The 14,970-nt window shown below is 32.2% G+C and overlaps 1 protein-coding gene across 3 annotated transcripts in view; it reads right to left on the bottom strand.

Moving 5' to 3' along the window:
* Positions 1 to 366: 366 nt before the first annotated feature.
* The window catches only part of LOC106458655 (leucine-rich repeat and calponin homology domain-containing protein 1-like), a 74,459-nt gene continuing 59,855 nt past the window's right edge, over positions 367 to 14,970 (bottom strand). The window contains exons 15-18 of one of the 3 annotated variants that reach the window (XM_022384916.1): positions 8,468 to 8,605; positions 7,980 to 8,057; positions 3,331 to 3,361; positions 367 to 3,038 (exon numbers count right to left, since the gene is read on the bottom strand). In XM_022384916.1, coding sequence (XP_022240624.1) covers positions 2,914 to 3,038; positions 3,331 to 3,361; positions 7,980 to 8,057; positions 8,468 to 8,605 — 372 coding nt within the window. In that variant the 3' untranslated portion in view covers positions 367 to 2,913. The remainder of the gene's footprint in view (positions 3,039 to 3,330; positions 3,362 to 7,979; positions 8,058 to 8,467; positions 8,606 to 14,970) is intronic. The other 2 variants (XM_022384917.1, XM_013918185.2) reach the window with 2 other exon arrangements.

Below are 14,970 nucleotides of genomic sequence, written 5' to 3' on the forward strand. Positions count from 1 at the left end.
GGTATAGCCACCTCTAATTTTTAACTAATGGCCAGAATGAAGGCAGCCAATCAGTGGCACCCATCATGACAAGGGCTTTTCCCAGCATTCAACAAAATAATGGGATTTAATAACACTCTTATAAAACATTCACAGTTGAAAATATGAAACATGTACAGCAATACTGTCAATCTGCAGCAAAGCCCTTTTTTATACATAACACAACCAACTATAAAAATCAATTTGTGATTAAATACAATTCTTTTTATTCAGATTATCAAATGAAAAGTTTCTCTCCAAAAGTTAAAGTAAAACAATGTTTTAATGAAAAAGAAAGTCTGCATTCTAATACACATATTTATGCTTCCTTGTTGTTTTATTTTCCACAAAAGCATATTTGAAAGAGAATTAAACAGATTTTATGAGAAACATATTTTGACCTCACGAAATAGAAAAGTTTTATACAAAGAGCTGATCTCATTGAATCAAAAATAAAACTATATTCTGTTATCTGAGATTTTTCCTTCACATGGCTATAACCATAAAAAAAAAAAATCTATAAAACAAACATCAAATTACTCACCTACGTGACAATGTTTTAAACAAACGATATTCATCTGGACTTTAAGAACTCCAAAGGCTGATAGTATAGCAAAAATAAACCAGTAATATATATCTTTATTTTTGATTTATATTTCATTACAATTATTTCAATATGACTTACAACAATCATACCTCATTTGCAATTTAAACAATTACCTTACTTTAAAATATGTTTTAACTATCTTTAGTTTAAAAAGATGTTTAGTTGATGTCCAAATAGTGTTGCTAACCATTAAGCTGATTTTAATATTAAAGTATTTCACTATAATACAAGCAAAAATAATCTTACCTGCAAAATTAATATTTCCATTTCTCACAAATGTTTTTTGTCTTAAATACACAAAAGTTACTATTTAGTTCACTTAATAAAGTAGGTAAACTACCTGAATTTAATAATCCACAACTATTAAGTTGTAAGTATTCAAGCTGTTTGAACTGAATGTGTGTGTTTTCTATAGCTATCTGCTGTGTCCACCAAGGGGAATCAAACCCCTAATTTTAGTGTCATAAATCTCTAGACTTACCGTGGTCTCACCAGGGGATATTGAACTGAAAAATCTGTTTTATAAGAATATGATCACTATCTCTGACCTGTCTATGATAACATTACAAGTAAGGCAAAAATAGAATAATTCCAGCCAAGTAACGATGGCATACAATTGTAATACAAAAGAAAATATAGTTATTCTAAGAACCCATTAGTGAAAGCAAAGGAGAATATGTTACAATATGTTATGACAGTGAGAGATGGTGAAAACAGTAAAAAAAGAAAAGGAACACTTTGTTACCGGAAAGACCCTGATATGTTTTTTTTTTATACCAAATGGACACCAAAGACAAAAATAAGAGTTTTAACTACACAATGCCGTTCATTACACAGTGGTTAAACACACTAGAACTACGACAGATACTACTTGGAAATCAATGCGTTTTTCTTAAACTAGAGAGAAAAAGAACAACCTTAAATTAAAATAAAATGGCTTTTTGGTATTAAATGTACAGTGACCTGGTTTGAGCAATGGTTACTAAGTAAATTACAATAATAAAAGATGGTTTTCATTTTTCTTTTCAGCTCTGTCTTTAACACAAAACATTATTGTAAGAATAACACTAAACATACTTTGCAAAAAACAAACAAATATCTACAATAACAGCAACAAATTAAGTTAAAGACCCTGGTGATTTCCAAGAAAAAAAGTTACAAAAAGTTCATAATTATGAATTGCTTCTACAAGATCACAACTATTATGCCTTATTTAACACTAAGTGTAATTTCCAAGAAAAAAAGTTACAAAAAGTTCATAATTATGAATTGCTTCTACAAGATCACAACTATTATGCCTTATTTAACACGTCAGGCACCTAATTTTTTCTACAAGATGATGCAAATTTCCTTAAAATGAATGAGAATTTGGTTGATGTTTGACAGATGTTGATAACAAGGAACTTGTGTCCAATCTGGGTATATTTCTATTGTATTAAAGTTGAAAATTTTCACCAGTAGAACTTCATTGATCATCATTCTAAAGTACATATTTTCATAATTTAGCTTCTAATACCTCAGAAAATCACTATTATAAAAACATTAATATATATCTTGTAAAATATATATATACTGTATTTTATACTAAAAATGCCACTTTGCCAAAGAAAGTTAATGTATTAAATGTAAAAAAAGAAAGAAAAAAATGTAACTATATTTCTATCCCAAAACGTGAATTTCTTGGTCTAATGATAGAACTATAATTAAGCAATTTTTTCTACATAAATACATAATCATATACTGCCAAATCATTTTGTTTTTGATACAATAAATGTAATAGTACTTCATTTTTCCAATGCTTTGAAATTAAATCTAGGCATAATAAAGTTATTCAGTTTTGTTTTAAACAAAGAAAATCTATAAGGAATATTTCTTTTGAATAATCCAGTTTAACCCTAAAATTGCTGTCCCATATATTTGTATTTTACTAAAACAATCACATCACTGATGATCCTGGGAAATGACATAAAATATGTTGTTTAATCTCAAGAATTGGTCAAAAACAACACATCTTGGGTATCCTCCTTCATATAATGGCTCATGAAAAAATTACAATGTTTAAATGAATAATTATTCTTTGTGGCTGCTCATACATGATTCAAAAATAAAAATGATCGTGAATAAATCTTTAAACAATTATAAAAAATGGAAAGATGAATTATTTGCCAGTTTAGTACAAAATACTGGAAATTAAGGAGAGGACTAGCTTTTTAATAAAATTTTCTGATTGATTAATCAGTTCCTAGTGGGCAGTAACAACCAGTGCAAGTCGAAGAGCACTAATGGCACTAAAAGAAACTTGTGTAACTCAAAACTTTGTGCCAAAAGATTGCTTGAGTAACTCCTCTACCGTAATGGCTAGTGCTGCTAAACTTCGCTCTTCTAACACGTCCTGAGGAGAACATATAAGCTCCTAAAGAAAACAAAATGAACACAAACAAAATTATTAGAATTTCTACTTAAGCAATTTCACTCATTCAACTGCAGAAACTTCAATAAATAAATGCACTGTTATTTAAATTTATATATTTATTTTATACATAAACACTTCAATAATTATATCCCATGCACTATCAAATACTGTTGCATATTTCTTCAAATTACAGAATTCAGAATGTTGAAACAATATATAAAACTATACACTGATACAAAAATATATTCATTGTGAACATATTAGATTATTTAAGGCTACCTATATCTCGTACTTTGTGGTTTCAGGATACAGGACACATATAACTGGAACCAGATGTTAGTTTTAAATGTTACTAAGTTCTAGTTTTGTACACATCTAATCGACAAACATTCATTTCATAGATAAAATTTCAAACTTACCCATAAATTTTCAAGATATGTGCATAAAAAAGAATGACAAGAATCATAAGTTTGTTATAAGGACTTATTATTTACTAAAGTCTACATTTAATAACAAATAACAAACCTCAAACTTTCAAATGTATACTTTGGTGAACAATTTGCAATCTTATGCAAGCCAACCCACAAAAACATTTATGTATAAACTGATACAGTCACAATATACTTCATCTGCTAAACAGAAAACAGTGATTAATGAGCTCTTAAGACATTCCATATTGAATGTCTATTATTAAATATCATGTTCTTGAAATAGTTTTAAAAACAATCTGAGGAAAACCATGTTACAGGTTTTGAGAAAGACATTAAACTCCTCTTAAAGTAGTAACCAAGTGTCAAATTAATTCCTATTGCAGCAATACTTAATTGACTGATGTCATTATTATAAAAGGATGATAATGAAGATAGTATCTTAATGAGTATCTTTTTATATTTTAAGTTATAAAAATTTGCAATGAATTAAACTGTTGTGTGTAAATGACTGCTAAGCCGAACTTTATTGTGAACACAGACTAATAGTGCAATTATGCATAAGTAAAGCTAGTAAAAAATATACGAGTTAATATTACGCCATGAATTGTACATGGTACAAAAAAGGGTATGTTAATTAATGTTAATTTTAGTATAAGAAAATGTTAACTTCCAATACGGTCTTACCTATGCTCATACAATACTAGAATCTCACATTGAAAAGTGGAGGAGCCAGTGTAGGAGCCTAACAGTGAAACCAAGTAGAAAGTGACTGCCTAGAAATAACTAGTATGCTCAGAGACGAAATCAAAGCACACAAGCGGGGTACTGCACTACTTCTGGAACAAGTATGCTCTTTGCACTGCAAGAAGAATATGAACCTAATATGGTTGAAAAAAGGATGTGCATATGCTTAATATGTTCTGAGAGGTGCCACATGTGAAGAGTCACTTTATGAAACAAAAATTTGAAGTGAGCTCAATACCCACATAGGGAGAAATGGCAAGTCAAGGAAGAGTTCATCAAAACATAACAATGGAGAAAAACAACTAGCCTTGGCTAGGTATCTACCCAACCTCAACCAGATAGAAGAGGTTCCACTACTCAGCCTCAGCATTGTGAGGTATTATATTACTAGAGTAATCTAAACATTGTGACTAGGGCATGTGGACCGTGTGATATATATACACCAAATCCAATCTTAAGTAAACAGTGTGTTATAGATCAAGCAACTGGAATTACAAAGAGGAAGTTAGTATTCAGCTGAAATCAGACAAACTCCCAAAACCACTGTGGGAGCAAGAAGTACAAAAACTGAAACCATCATTATGGGGTCGTGCTGTTGCCTCAACTCACCCATAAGAACAGGGCAATACATGTAACTGGTATTAAGAGCAGAAATTGTAACTCACCCAATTATAAATGCAGGGACAATACATCCTGCATCCAAAATTTTCAGAAGGATGTGGAACATTTGCTCAACTGTAGAAACAGTGTATTTATGTCTTGTTGCTGATATTACAAGGCAGACAAAGTCCCCCAAACTCAACTGTAGGAAACCTCCTGGAACTGGAATTAACAAGAATTGCATCTACTGCAATAAACCGTGGGAACAAGGTAGTGTCATCCTAAAGTCAGTATTATAAGGAAGATCCCATGAAGGCTGGTTCTGCTCCAACCCACAATCAGTCCACTTCGGAATAAGCACCCAAGGGAAAAGGAAGGAAGGAACCCATTTTTGCCCTCTTCTCACTGAGTGGATAAATGTGTGATTTTGCAAGGTAAATTTCTACTTCACACTCAGAAGGAAGCCTCCATAGTTTGTTTTTGAATTTATGCACAAAACTACACAAAGGGCTATCTGTGCTCTGCCCACCACGGGTATCGAAACCCGGTTTCTAGCGTTGTAAGTCCGCAGACATACCGCTGTGCCACTGGGGGGCAGCCTCCATAGTCCACTACCCAGTGACTGGGAACTGGTAAATGCTAAGGACTTCCATGCAGAAAAAAGGGGGAAATAAATGTAGTGGGGAGCCCGGAGGAACGTCACACTGGAGAAAGTGCAATTAGTGTCCACAATTCTCTATTTTAAAAAGCAGACCATACCCAATTTATGCACTAAAAGGGATGGCAGAAATCCAATTCTGCTTTAATAATGATAGTCTATAAGTGATGGTACACCCTTGAGTTAAAACTTACAGGATTATATACCACTAGGCATGCCACTAGTGGTCTTGCAGAACACCTCATCTCTACAGTGAGTGTTACAGTTCTACCAGTATATAGTATGGGTTTGAGTAAAAGCACACCTGACCAGGCAACACTTGCCACAGAGTGGGATCCTATAAGTAGTGGTAAAAGATAGTCCCTGAAAAGAAAACATAAATGAAATGTTCTGAAAAGACATACCCAAGTCAAAGGCGAACAGATGTGTAAAATCTCCATGGGAGGGAGATGATATCTAACTGAGAAAGATACAGCCAGGTAGTGCAGATAATGAGCGATGAAGGAATAGGAAGTAGTCCACGATCTGGCTTGAATGACTACTTTCAACAGACAGCAAAGACGTGGTGATATGACAAATTTGATTAGAAGAAACCTTGAGGAAACAGTGACCTTCCTTGGATAAGTCTGAATATGCCAACCTAAGGAGTTGTCGAATCCAACCAGTTAGTGTGACAGTGGATGTATAATGGGAAACAGGAAGGTTCCAGGGAATAACAGGTTGGGAATGCGAACATGAAAGTAGGTAGTATGTGATACATAATACTGTAAGGAGTGAAGTGGACAAGTGGATCAGAATGGGAGTGCAGATGGCAGTTGGAAGGTAAATGAAGGGTATGAAAGGCCTTCCTGTGCAACAGAGGTCTTAGGGAGGAAGGACCAGTCTGGATATATGATGACATAAGAGAAATGATAGAGGATTCTGGTAACAATAATAGCATAACTATCCAATCAACGACATCTGTAAGCTAGGAGGAAAAGGAAACATGTAATATACCACATACCTGATTAACCAACTGTATATAATAATAATAATAATAAAAAGTGTAGAGTGTGACAGACCAAAATAAGAAGGTGCCAGAAAAAGTGAATCCAATTTTCTTCTCTTTGATTGTATTCATTCTCAGAAATACTGTCAGGTTGAAAATAAGAAAAATTACTGGCCAAATGTAGGAATCTAGCTCCCTGCAAATTAAGGCCTGTACCTCTTCAGAAAGAAGATAAAGTCGAACTCAATGCCTGGTTAGTCATACCAGAAATGTTGTCTAGCATAAAAGGAATTTCCATTGTCATACTAAGTTACCGTATAATTCAGTAACAATAAACAAATGCAAAGATAAAATTGAAACTATGGAATGCAAATAGTGTAAAAGAAAACTATTGGAAAAGGTATTAAAATATAAATGAAGTAGAGTCATAAACAGTAGTCACATATGAAAAAATACATCTAAATGATACTGTGCCAATCGAGAAAGTGAGGATTGAGCAGGAACATGAGGGAGCTAGCTGCACCAGTATAGATAGTGCAATACTATTGGTGCAGGGTGGTCACATGCTACATACATGTTCAAAAGTGGCATGAAATGAGTGGGGTATATAGGCTGGTGTGCTGATCATTAAAAGTTTTTAGTAATGTGTGAGAGGAGGTAAGACCATATCAGAAGCCCTTCATTAAATTACACAACTTATACTTTCTGCTTATTCCTAGTTCACCCATAAAGAAGGATGGCCTATCTTTTGATATGGGTTATCAACTGTCTTGTTTTACAGAAATTGATACAAACGTCAATAATCCAAATAAGATAAAGATTAAGCATGTGTATAAAGTGTTCAAGAGACTGTCAAAATTCAAATTAACACAAAGTAAGTGAAAATTCAAAGTGACTACAACTGTTTGTGTTTCAACTACTAATTGGGTTTAAAGGTAAAGGGTACAACTTTTGAATTATCCATTGTTTGTCTCTGTAAGAAATTAAACTATGAAATGCCAGCTGGAATCATAACTTTTTGGGGTATATTACCTGTTTATAATGGTCACAAAAAATTAAACCTCAGTAGGTTGTTTGGTTGGATAATTTTGAGTTGACACTATTTGATTATTTTTTCAAACAAATCAATAAATTTTGATTCCTCATTAAGCCTGATGATCAGCTATCAATCCCAAAACATTAGAGTTGGAAGATCTATCTTCCAAAACTCTTAAGTATCTAGCTTTGTGACTATACAAAAGCAGAAATTTCACAAAAGTATGATACAGAAAGACAATCAATTCTTTTCTCCTATTATAAAAACAAAGCTCCTAAAATCATTCATCAGAATCAAATCAAAAATACACTAATACACAAAACATTTATTGATTATTTATCACTTATTCAATTTATTTTTTACAAGGGTTTTCCAATTAGTATTAAACAACACAGTTTTTCAATGTGCTGTTTTCATTTTCTTAATGCAGACTCATTCAAACATAACCATATATCCTAAAAAAAAAAAACTTGTGTAATCTTACCTGAGGTACACCACTCTTGTAACAGGCTTCTAAAAAATTTTCTACATTTCTTCTACACTTTGCCATTGACAGTGTAGGCTAAAAATATTATGAATGAAAGTGAGAAATTCAAGTAAATTTAAAAACTTCATTAAACTTTAACTGGTACATACACCAGTTAACAGGACAAAATTTATTTCACATAATTGCTCTTTGTCATTTGCTGAACTATGACACAGACGAAGACTATAAATTTTATAGCAAAATATTCAGTGACATTAAGATTCTTCTTTCACAATTATAACACTGACCTACAAGAATATATATATATATTCAACGCTCTTCAGTTGACATTTAACAGCATAACTCATATCTTTAGTTACAAATTTTAGGTGTTAAATGTATATATTTACATATCACATATTAAAAAGTTTCTTATCAAACATACATACACATGTCAATACAACAGATTATGAATTTTATTAAATCAATTTCAGAGGACATCTTACCACAGCAGGAGAAGGCACGTGTATGCTACCAACAGAACGGGGTCGCACTTGGTTGGCTAAGTGGCACAGTACTACCCCATCCATTAAAGCAGATCCAAGATCATCGGGTAATGTCACTTTCAGCCTGGTCTCTATAATCTGTAAGTACATGTAATTACAACATGAATCCAAAATACTACGCTTAAGTATACATATCTTGATATGATATAGTGAACTTTTCTTGTACTGTTCTTCTATATAACTATTCACATAAATATCTCACTCTCTCTCAAATTATTTTAATATTTAATATAATACCACCATTCAATAACAAAATGTTCCAGTTAGATTTAGCTGAAAACAATATAAGAAAGTACAATGTAATGATTCATATTTAAAAAGAAACAAGCAAAATCCTATACATTACATTTCAACACACCTCCTACAGTAATATTTAATTCTATTTAAATAGCATCTTGAATTTCTTAATCAGTTAAGGTCAGTCAACATTTAATCACTTCAAAAATGTTTGAAGATTTATGATACATGAAGCCTGATTCAAATTTTTCAAACACTACTTTACTGAATAGATTATCCATTTACTAGACAAGAACAGAAAAATGTGAATTTCCATGTATGTGACTATGCACATTGTTGGAGAGCTTAACCCTAAAACAAAGTTGGTCTACTTGACCAGCCTTGGAACTTTGAAGCTATACATACTATAACTCCAAGTGTACCACATTAAAAGTCTGTAGCATATTAAAATAAAAAACAGATTTTATAATAAAGTACTTCTACTTACGCTTTTCATGCTAAGAAAAACTTCTTTTCATTTTATAGTTTCATATTTTATTTGCATATTCTCTAGAACCTCCTAAATTAATATCAAAAGCTTTCCTACAGTAAAATTTTATATTGTCTCTATTCTAACACTAACTGTAGAGAATTAATCAATATACAGTGAAATGAAAAGTAAAAAAATATGAAACAAAATTATTATGCTCACCCTTTCAGCTGTGGAGGTATTATACTATGATAGTCAATCCCACTATTCACTGATAAAAGAGGAGCCCAAGAGTTGGCGGTGATGACTAGCTGCTTTCCTTCTAGTTTTTCACTGCTAAATTAGGGATGGCTGGTGCAGATAGCCCTCGTGTAGCTTAGTGTGAAATTCAAACCAAACAAACCCATCTGTTTTCTTGTAATTCTATGGTTTTATTGCTGTATTTTTATTTTTATGAATAGTAATTCTTGAACAAAAAGCAATAAATCACAGCAGGAGCTCACTAGCTGTTTCCTGTGGAGCTAACATATTTTGCACTGCTACTTGAGCTAATGTAATTTTAAATGTTTTATTTTACTGAAATTTTGTTAGGCTAAGCTGAGAAGTTTATAATTTTTACATTTTAGTAGCTTTTGCTAAAATAATAAATACAAAAATATACATACAAAACAAGGTGTTCTATTACTTTCTGTATATTAAAGCTTTATGTGCTCAAGTTAAGATATCTGATGTTCTACCCTCATTCAAATGGATGGTTGTTAGCTTAATAGAGAGGAGAAACTGCTCTTTCTGTTGGTTATAAATATGTCCATTAACAATGTAAAATTGATTAGCAAAAACAGTTTTGAAAGTCAGAGAGAGATCAAGAAAGATGGAAAGGGTATCTCTGGTGGGTGGGTTTGTTTGTTTTTTGAATTTCACGCAAAGCTGTACGAGGGCTATCTGTGCTAGCCATCCCTAATTTAGCAGTGTAAGACTAGAGGGAAGGCAGCTAGTTATCACCACCCACCGCTAACTCTTGGGCTACTCTTTTATCAACGAATAATGGGATTGACCATCACATTATAATGCCCCATGGTTCAAAGGGCGAGCATGTTTGGTGTGACAGGGATTTGAACCTGCGACCCTCAGATTGAGAGTCAAGCGCCCTAACCACCTGGGCATGCCAGGCCCCTCTGGTGAGTTTGAGAAATTTATTGATACCTCAGCAAGTAGAGAAGATAGGAGGTTCAAACATCAGATTCTTGCTTGTAATTATGTGTAGTTGGTGTTTTTAATTGGTTGACAACTGTAGCAGCCTATCTTAGAAGTTATAATATTTTAAAATAAGAAATGAAACTTAAATAATAGAAAAATCTTAATTATAAACTATGTTTTCATGCCAAGTTTATTGACATACACTGATAATAAAGTTTTTCCATTAAACTTTGAATGTAACACTGCAAAAGTTTATAAAATTGTATTTTGATCCAGTCAAACAGAAAAAGTTAACTCTCTCCACATGGGCACAGTAGAACTGACCAACCTTGTAACCACTTTGTACTTGTTATAATTTACATACTAGAACTTTTAATACAGTATGTGTATGTTCACAAAATTTGGCAGACTTTAAAACATTTTGAACATGAAAAATCAGATTATTTAACATAGGGTTTTTACTGAAGATTTGTCTGTGAATATATCAATTCTTTTTTCTGATTAGTCCGAGTGCAAAGGTATTTTCATGTTAAGATTAAAAATATTTTTCTTTGTCTCAAAAATCTCAAATTTAGACCTCTTAAATACATATAAAACTTTTTCAGTAAAACTTTATATTTTATCTGTTATTACCTTTACCTTGATGATATATTCGAGTCTTCAGGCCATTTACAAATCATCAAAGTATAATGAAAAGTTCTAAAATCAGAAATGAGCAGCTGTGCCTTTTTTCTTTATTATTGGTCACGAAGTTTCAAAGTACTTCTCTTAAGAGTTTGAACTGTTGAACGTTTCAGTTTATTTTCTGTATTTATTTTACTGTCAATGACTAAAGTAGAAACCTGCTGAAAATAAAGCAGTAAATCGCTGCTTGTGTCAGTAGACTGTTTACGTGATACTGTAATACAATACCCTCAAAAGCAACAAAGCATATGTGAAGAGATAGCTGACTTGACTCCTGCCCTGAGAACAAGATGTCTAATGTATCAGATTATATCTTACAATATTTACTGGGAAAATTCACTAGAGTAATCACACTGCACTTACAATCAGTGAAAACGTTTATGCCAACAACAGGATGTGGAATTTATTGGCTTATGAATGCATCTTACAGTGTTTACAACAATAATTCTCCAATGCAATAAGACAGTACTTTGAATCTGTCAGAACGTTTATTATATGATTTGGTGCTGATACAATAAGCATTGCAATTTTTTGAATACTGGTAATCATTTTGGTGTGTTTGGAATTTAGCTGCATAGGTGTGAAAAGATTTTATTTGAGAATATGCTTATAAAATACTATTCCCCTTTTCAGCACACTTGTTCATCAACAATAAAAAAAACTCAGGTTCCAGTGCTACCTTCCATACTGATTTAGTTTCAATTTTAGTTTTTGCGAGCATTTTAAGTCTGGTCTTCTTGATTTCCCTGACATTTGTAAAATATTTTGCCTTTTAAATGTTATGAATAAACCTGTTTTTAAGTTGTCCAGTTTCTAATGTTCTATAATTTGATTTGATTTTACATCAGTTTAGACAATTAGAATAATACACATAACTCTGTATTGGCCTTTAAAATATAAATGTCTAACTATAATACAAGATTTGTGCAAAATACAGTGATATTTAGGCTGCCATGTTTAAATTTTAGTTATTTTTCTTAAAACAAAAAACAACAAATATAAGATACACTGAAAAACAAAGATTGAGTACTTAAGATGTTACAAAATGTTGCAACTGTGCATTGCACATGCTAAGTCTTGCTGTAAGCCTAGTTTATTCTTCTGAGTGGAGGGTGAAAATATATTACTCTTTGTAGGCTTCAAATATAAATTTTAGAAAACCAAAAGACTATACAGTTACTATATTAGTACACACAAAACCCATTTATCTGGGTCCCTAAATAAGCTAAATGTGGGCTACAAAAAATCCCATTCCTATTCAGAGCAATGACTTAGTCATCACATTTCAACAGTTTTGGTGAAATTATTACTTTCTCATTCAAGCTATTTACAAACGACTGTCAGATTTATGTAGAGGAGAAACTGATCTTTTTATTGGTTATAAACATGCACTAATTAGTAGTAAGTGGGGCTGTACAAGAAGTTTCAAAAAAATGGAGTAGTGGGAAGAATCACTCTAGTAGATTTGCTAAAAATATTGACATCTCAGCAAATCATAGAGGTGGGAGATTCTTATTTTATATTTAGCTTGTCCATATCTCAAATTCGAGTTTCTAATTCATTAGCAACTGTACACATTGTATGGTAGGTGTAATAAAATGTAACCTGAGCAATAAGACAAAAGGATGGGTTATGACACACAAAAAATCGATATTTAGCATTTTTTTCTTTATATTTCCTTTTAAGTTGAGACATTAAAACATATACAGTAAACCCTCCTACAAAGCAGCTTTGTCCAACACGGATTCGCTTATACACGCAAAAATAAAAGCAACCAATTATCTGCTGAACATGGAAAATTCGATTATGTGTGGTTCGCCCAACACGCAAACATATAAACCCTCTAGATCATTATAACTCTCTCAACACGGGCTCAGTCAATCTGACTGTTTACATACCTTTTTTGTACTCATTTAAAGTCTTTATAGATTTAATAATTCTAACTTTCAATATCGTGTATATATCCTCACGAAATCTGGCAGCCTTTCAGTTAACTTTATAAGTTTTTCACATACAAAAAGTCATATTTTTTTTTAAGGAAGTATTTTTAATAAACTAAAATAGAGATTTGTCCCCGAATGCATTGAGTATTTGTTTTGAATAGTTTGTGTGCAAAGTAATTTTCATATTAAGATTAAAAATACTTTTCTTCATTTCAAAAATCTCAAAACATCCTAAGTACATTTCAAATATTTTATTCAGTGAAACTTTATATTTTATCTACTCTATCTCTATACGGAATTAGTCAATTTGACCAACTTTGTAACCACCAATAAAGAAAAGAAAAAGAAATAACTCTAAATTAACCTTTTTTTTTTCTTTCTAGAATGACTTCAAATTGTAACATGAAACTACAGTCATTTATCCTAAGTACCTTTAAGCTCTAACAGCATACATCTACTTAGAATTACATTTTATAATTAAATAATGCACTAAAGAACACAGACCAATAACATGCAAAAAGTAGACAATTTCCCCCAACTCTCAAAATTTTTCTGGTTTTCTAACTATGCGACAAGAGCTGTTGCAAATTCATCCAAGCTAGTCATTAATGTTCTCATGGGAATAAAATGTGTATTATAAGTGAACTGAAAAATATATGTTTAGAACACAATGTAATATAATACATCATTTGATAGATGCAAACATTGACTTTCAATTGGTTACAGATTATACATAATTAAGTGTAAGAGAGAACTATTAACAAATCCCGAAAGAGAAGACGTGACGGGTGGGTGTGGCAGGAGGGATCTGATTTTCTATTTGATAGCTCTGCAACCAAACAAAATTAAAGGCTATAAAAATTATGTATTTTCTGAGCAATGATGATTTTATAGTGAGTAATTTACGTTTGATTTCATTGTTACTGGGGGTGGTGGATAAAATAGAGAAGATACCTAAAGAAAATGTGGCATATGTGTAACAGTAGGGAAAATTCAAGATATTTTTATATATTCCCTTATAGAATTACTAAATTAAAACTTATATACTATTAAAATATGGATTATTAGCTAAGATTTTATACTATACTAATTGGTATAATGTAAATAAAAAGTAATTTAATAATAATCTTGCCCCATGACCTGTCTCAAAAGGGTTAAAGAATACCTGGCAAAGAAGAACCTCAATTTTAAAGATATTCTAGTTTTGGATTATGCTCCTATCCATGACCCTGGCACACTGAAATTCAGCCATCTAATGTGGAGGTAATATTTTTACCCTCCAATACCACAAGTAGTAATAAAGACATTCAAGTCTTACTATACAAGGAATGTCTACTGACGTGCAACCAAAGCTATAGACTCCAGTGTTTTCGAAAACTTAACCAAATTTTGGAAAGCTTATAACATTAAGGACTGTATCAATATCACCAAAATGTCATGGGTCAAAGTGAAGAGTCTACCATAAATGTATGCTGGCATCATCTTTGCCCTGAAGTCCTGAATGTTTTCAAGGGCTTTCCAATGGTTGAGAAGGAAGTTACCAATATCATGAGACAGACTCACTAAAGAAATCGGAGGTGATGGGTTTCATAATATGAGGGATGAGGAAGTGGTTGAGCTGCTGGAATCCCATTACCAAGAGCCAAAGAATAAAGAACTTGAAGCGCTGATAGCCTTCAGTGACAGTGATGAAGATGCTGAAAAGACAGAACCTGCTAAACCCATCCTCCCAGTGAAGGCTGTGTCCGATTTCCTATTCAAGTCAGATGAGCTCGCAGAAATGTCTGTAGATATGGATCTCATAATGGAGAGAAGCATTAAATTTAAAAGAGGGTTTAATGAAGTTTTGGCACCATACAGAGAAATTAAGAACTTAAAACTTGTATACATTAAAATATGGAGTATTAGCTAAG

Source organism: Limulus polyphemus, unplaced genomic scaffold (genome assembly GCF_000517525.1).
Source record: "Limulus polyphemus unplaced genomic scaffold, Limulus_polyphemus-2.1.2 Scaffold497, whole genome shotgun sequence".
Lineage (NCBI taxonomy): Eukaryota > Metazoa > Arthropoda > Merostomata > Xiphosura > Limulidae > Limulus > Limulus polyphemus.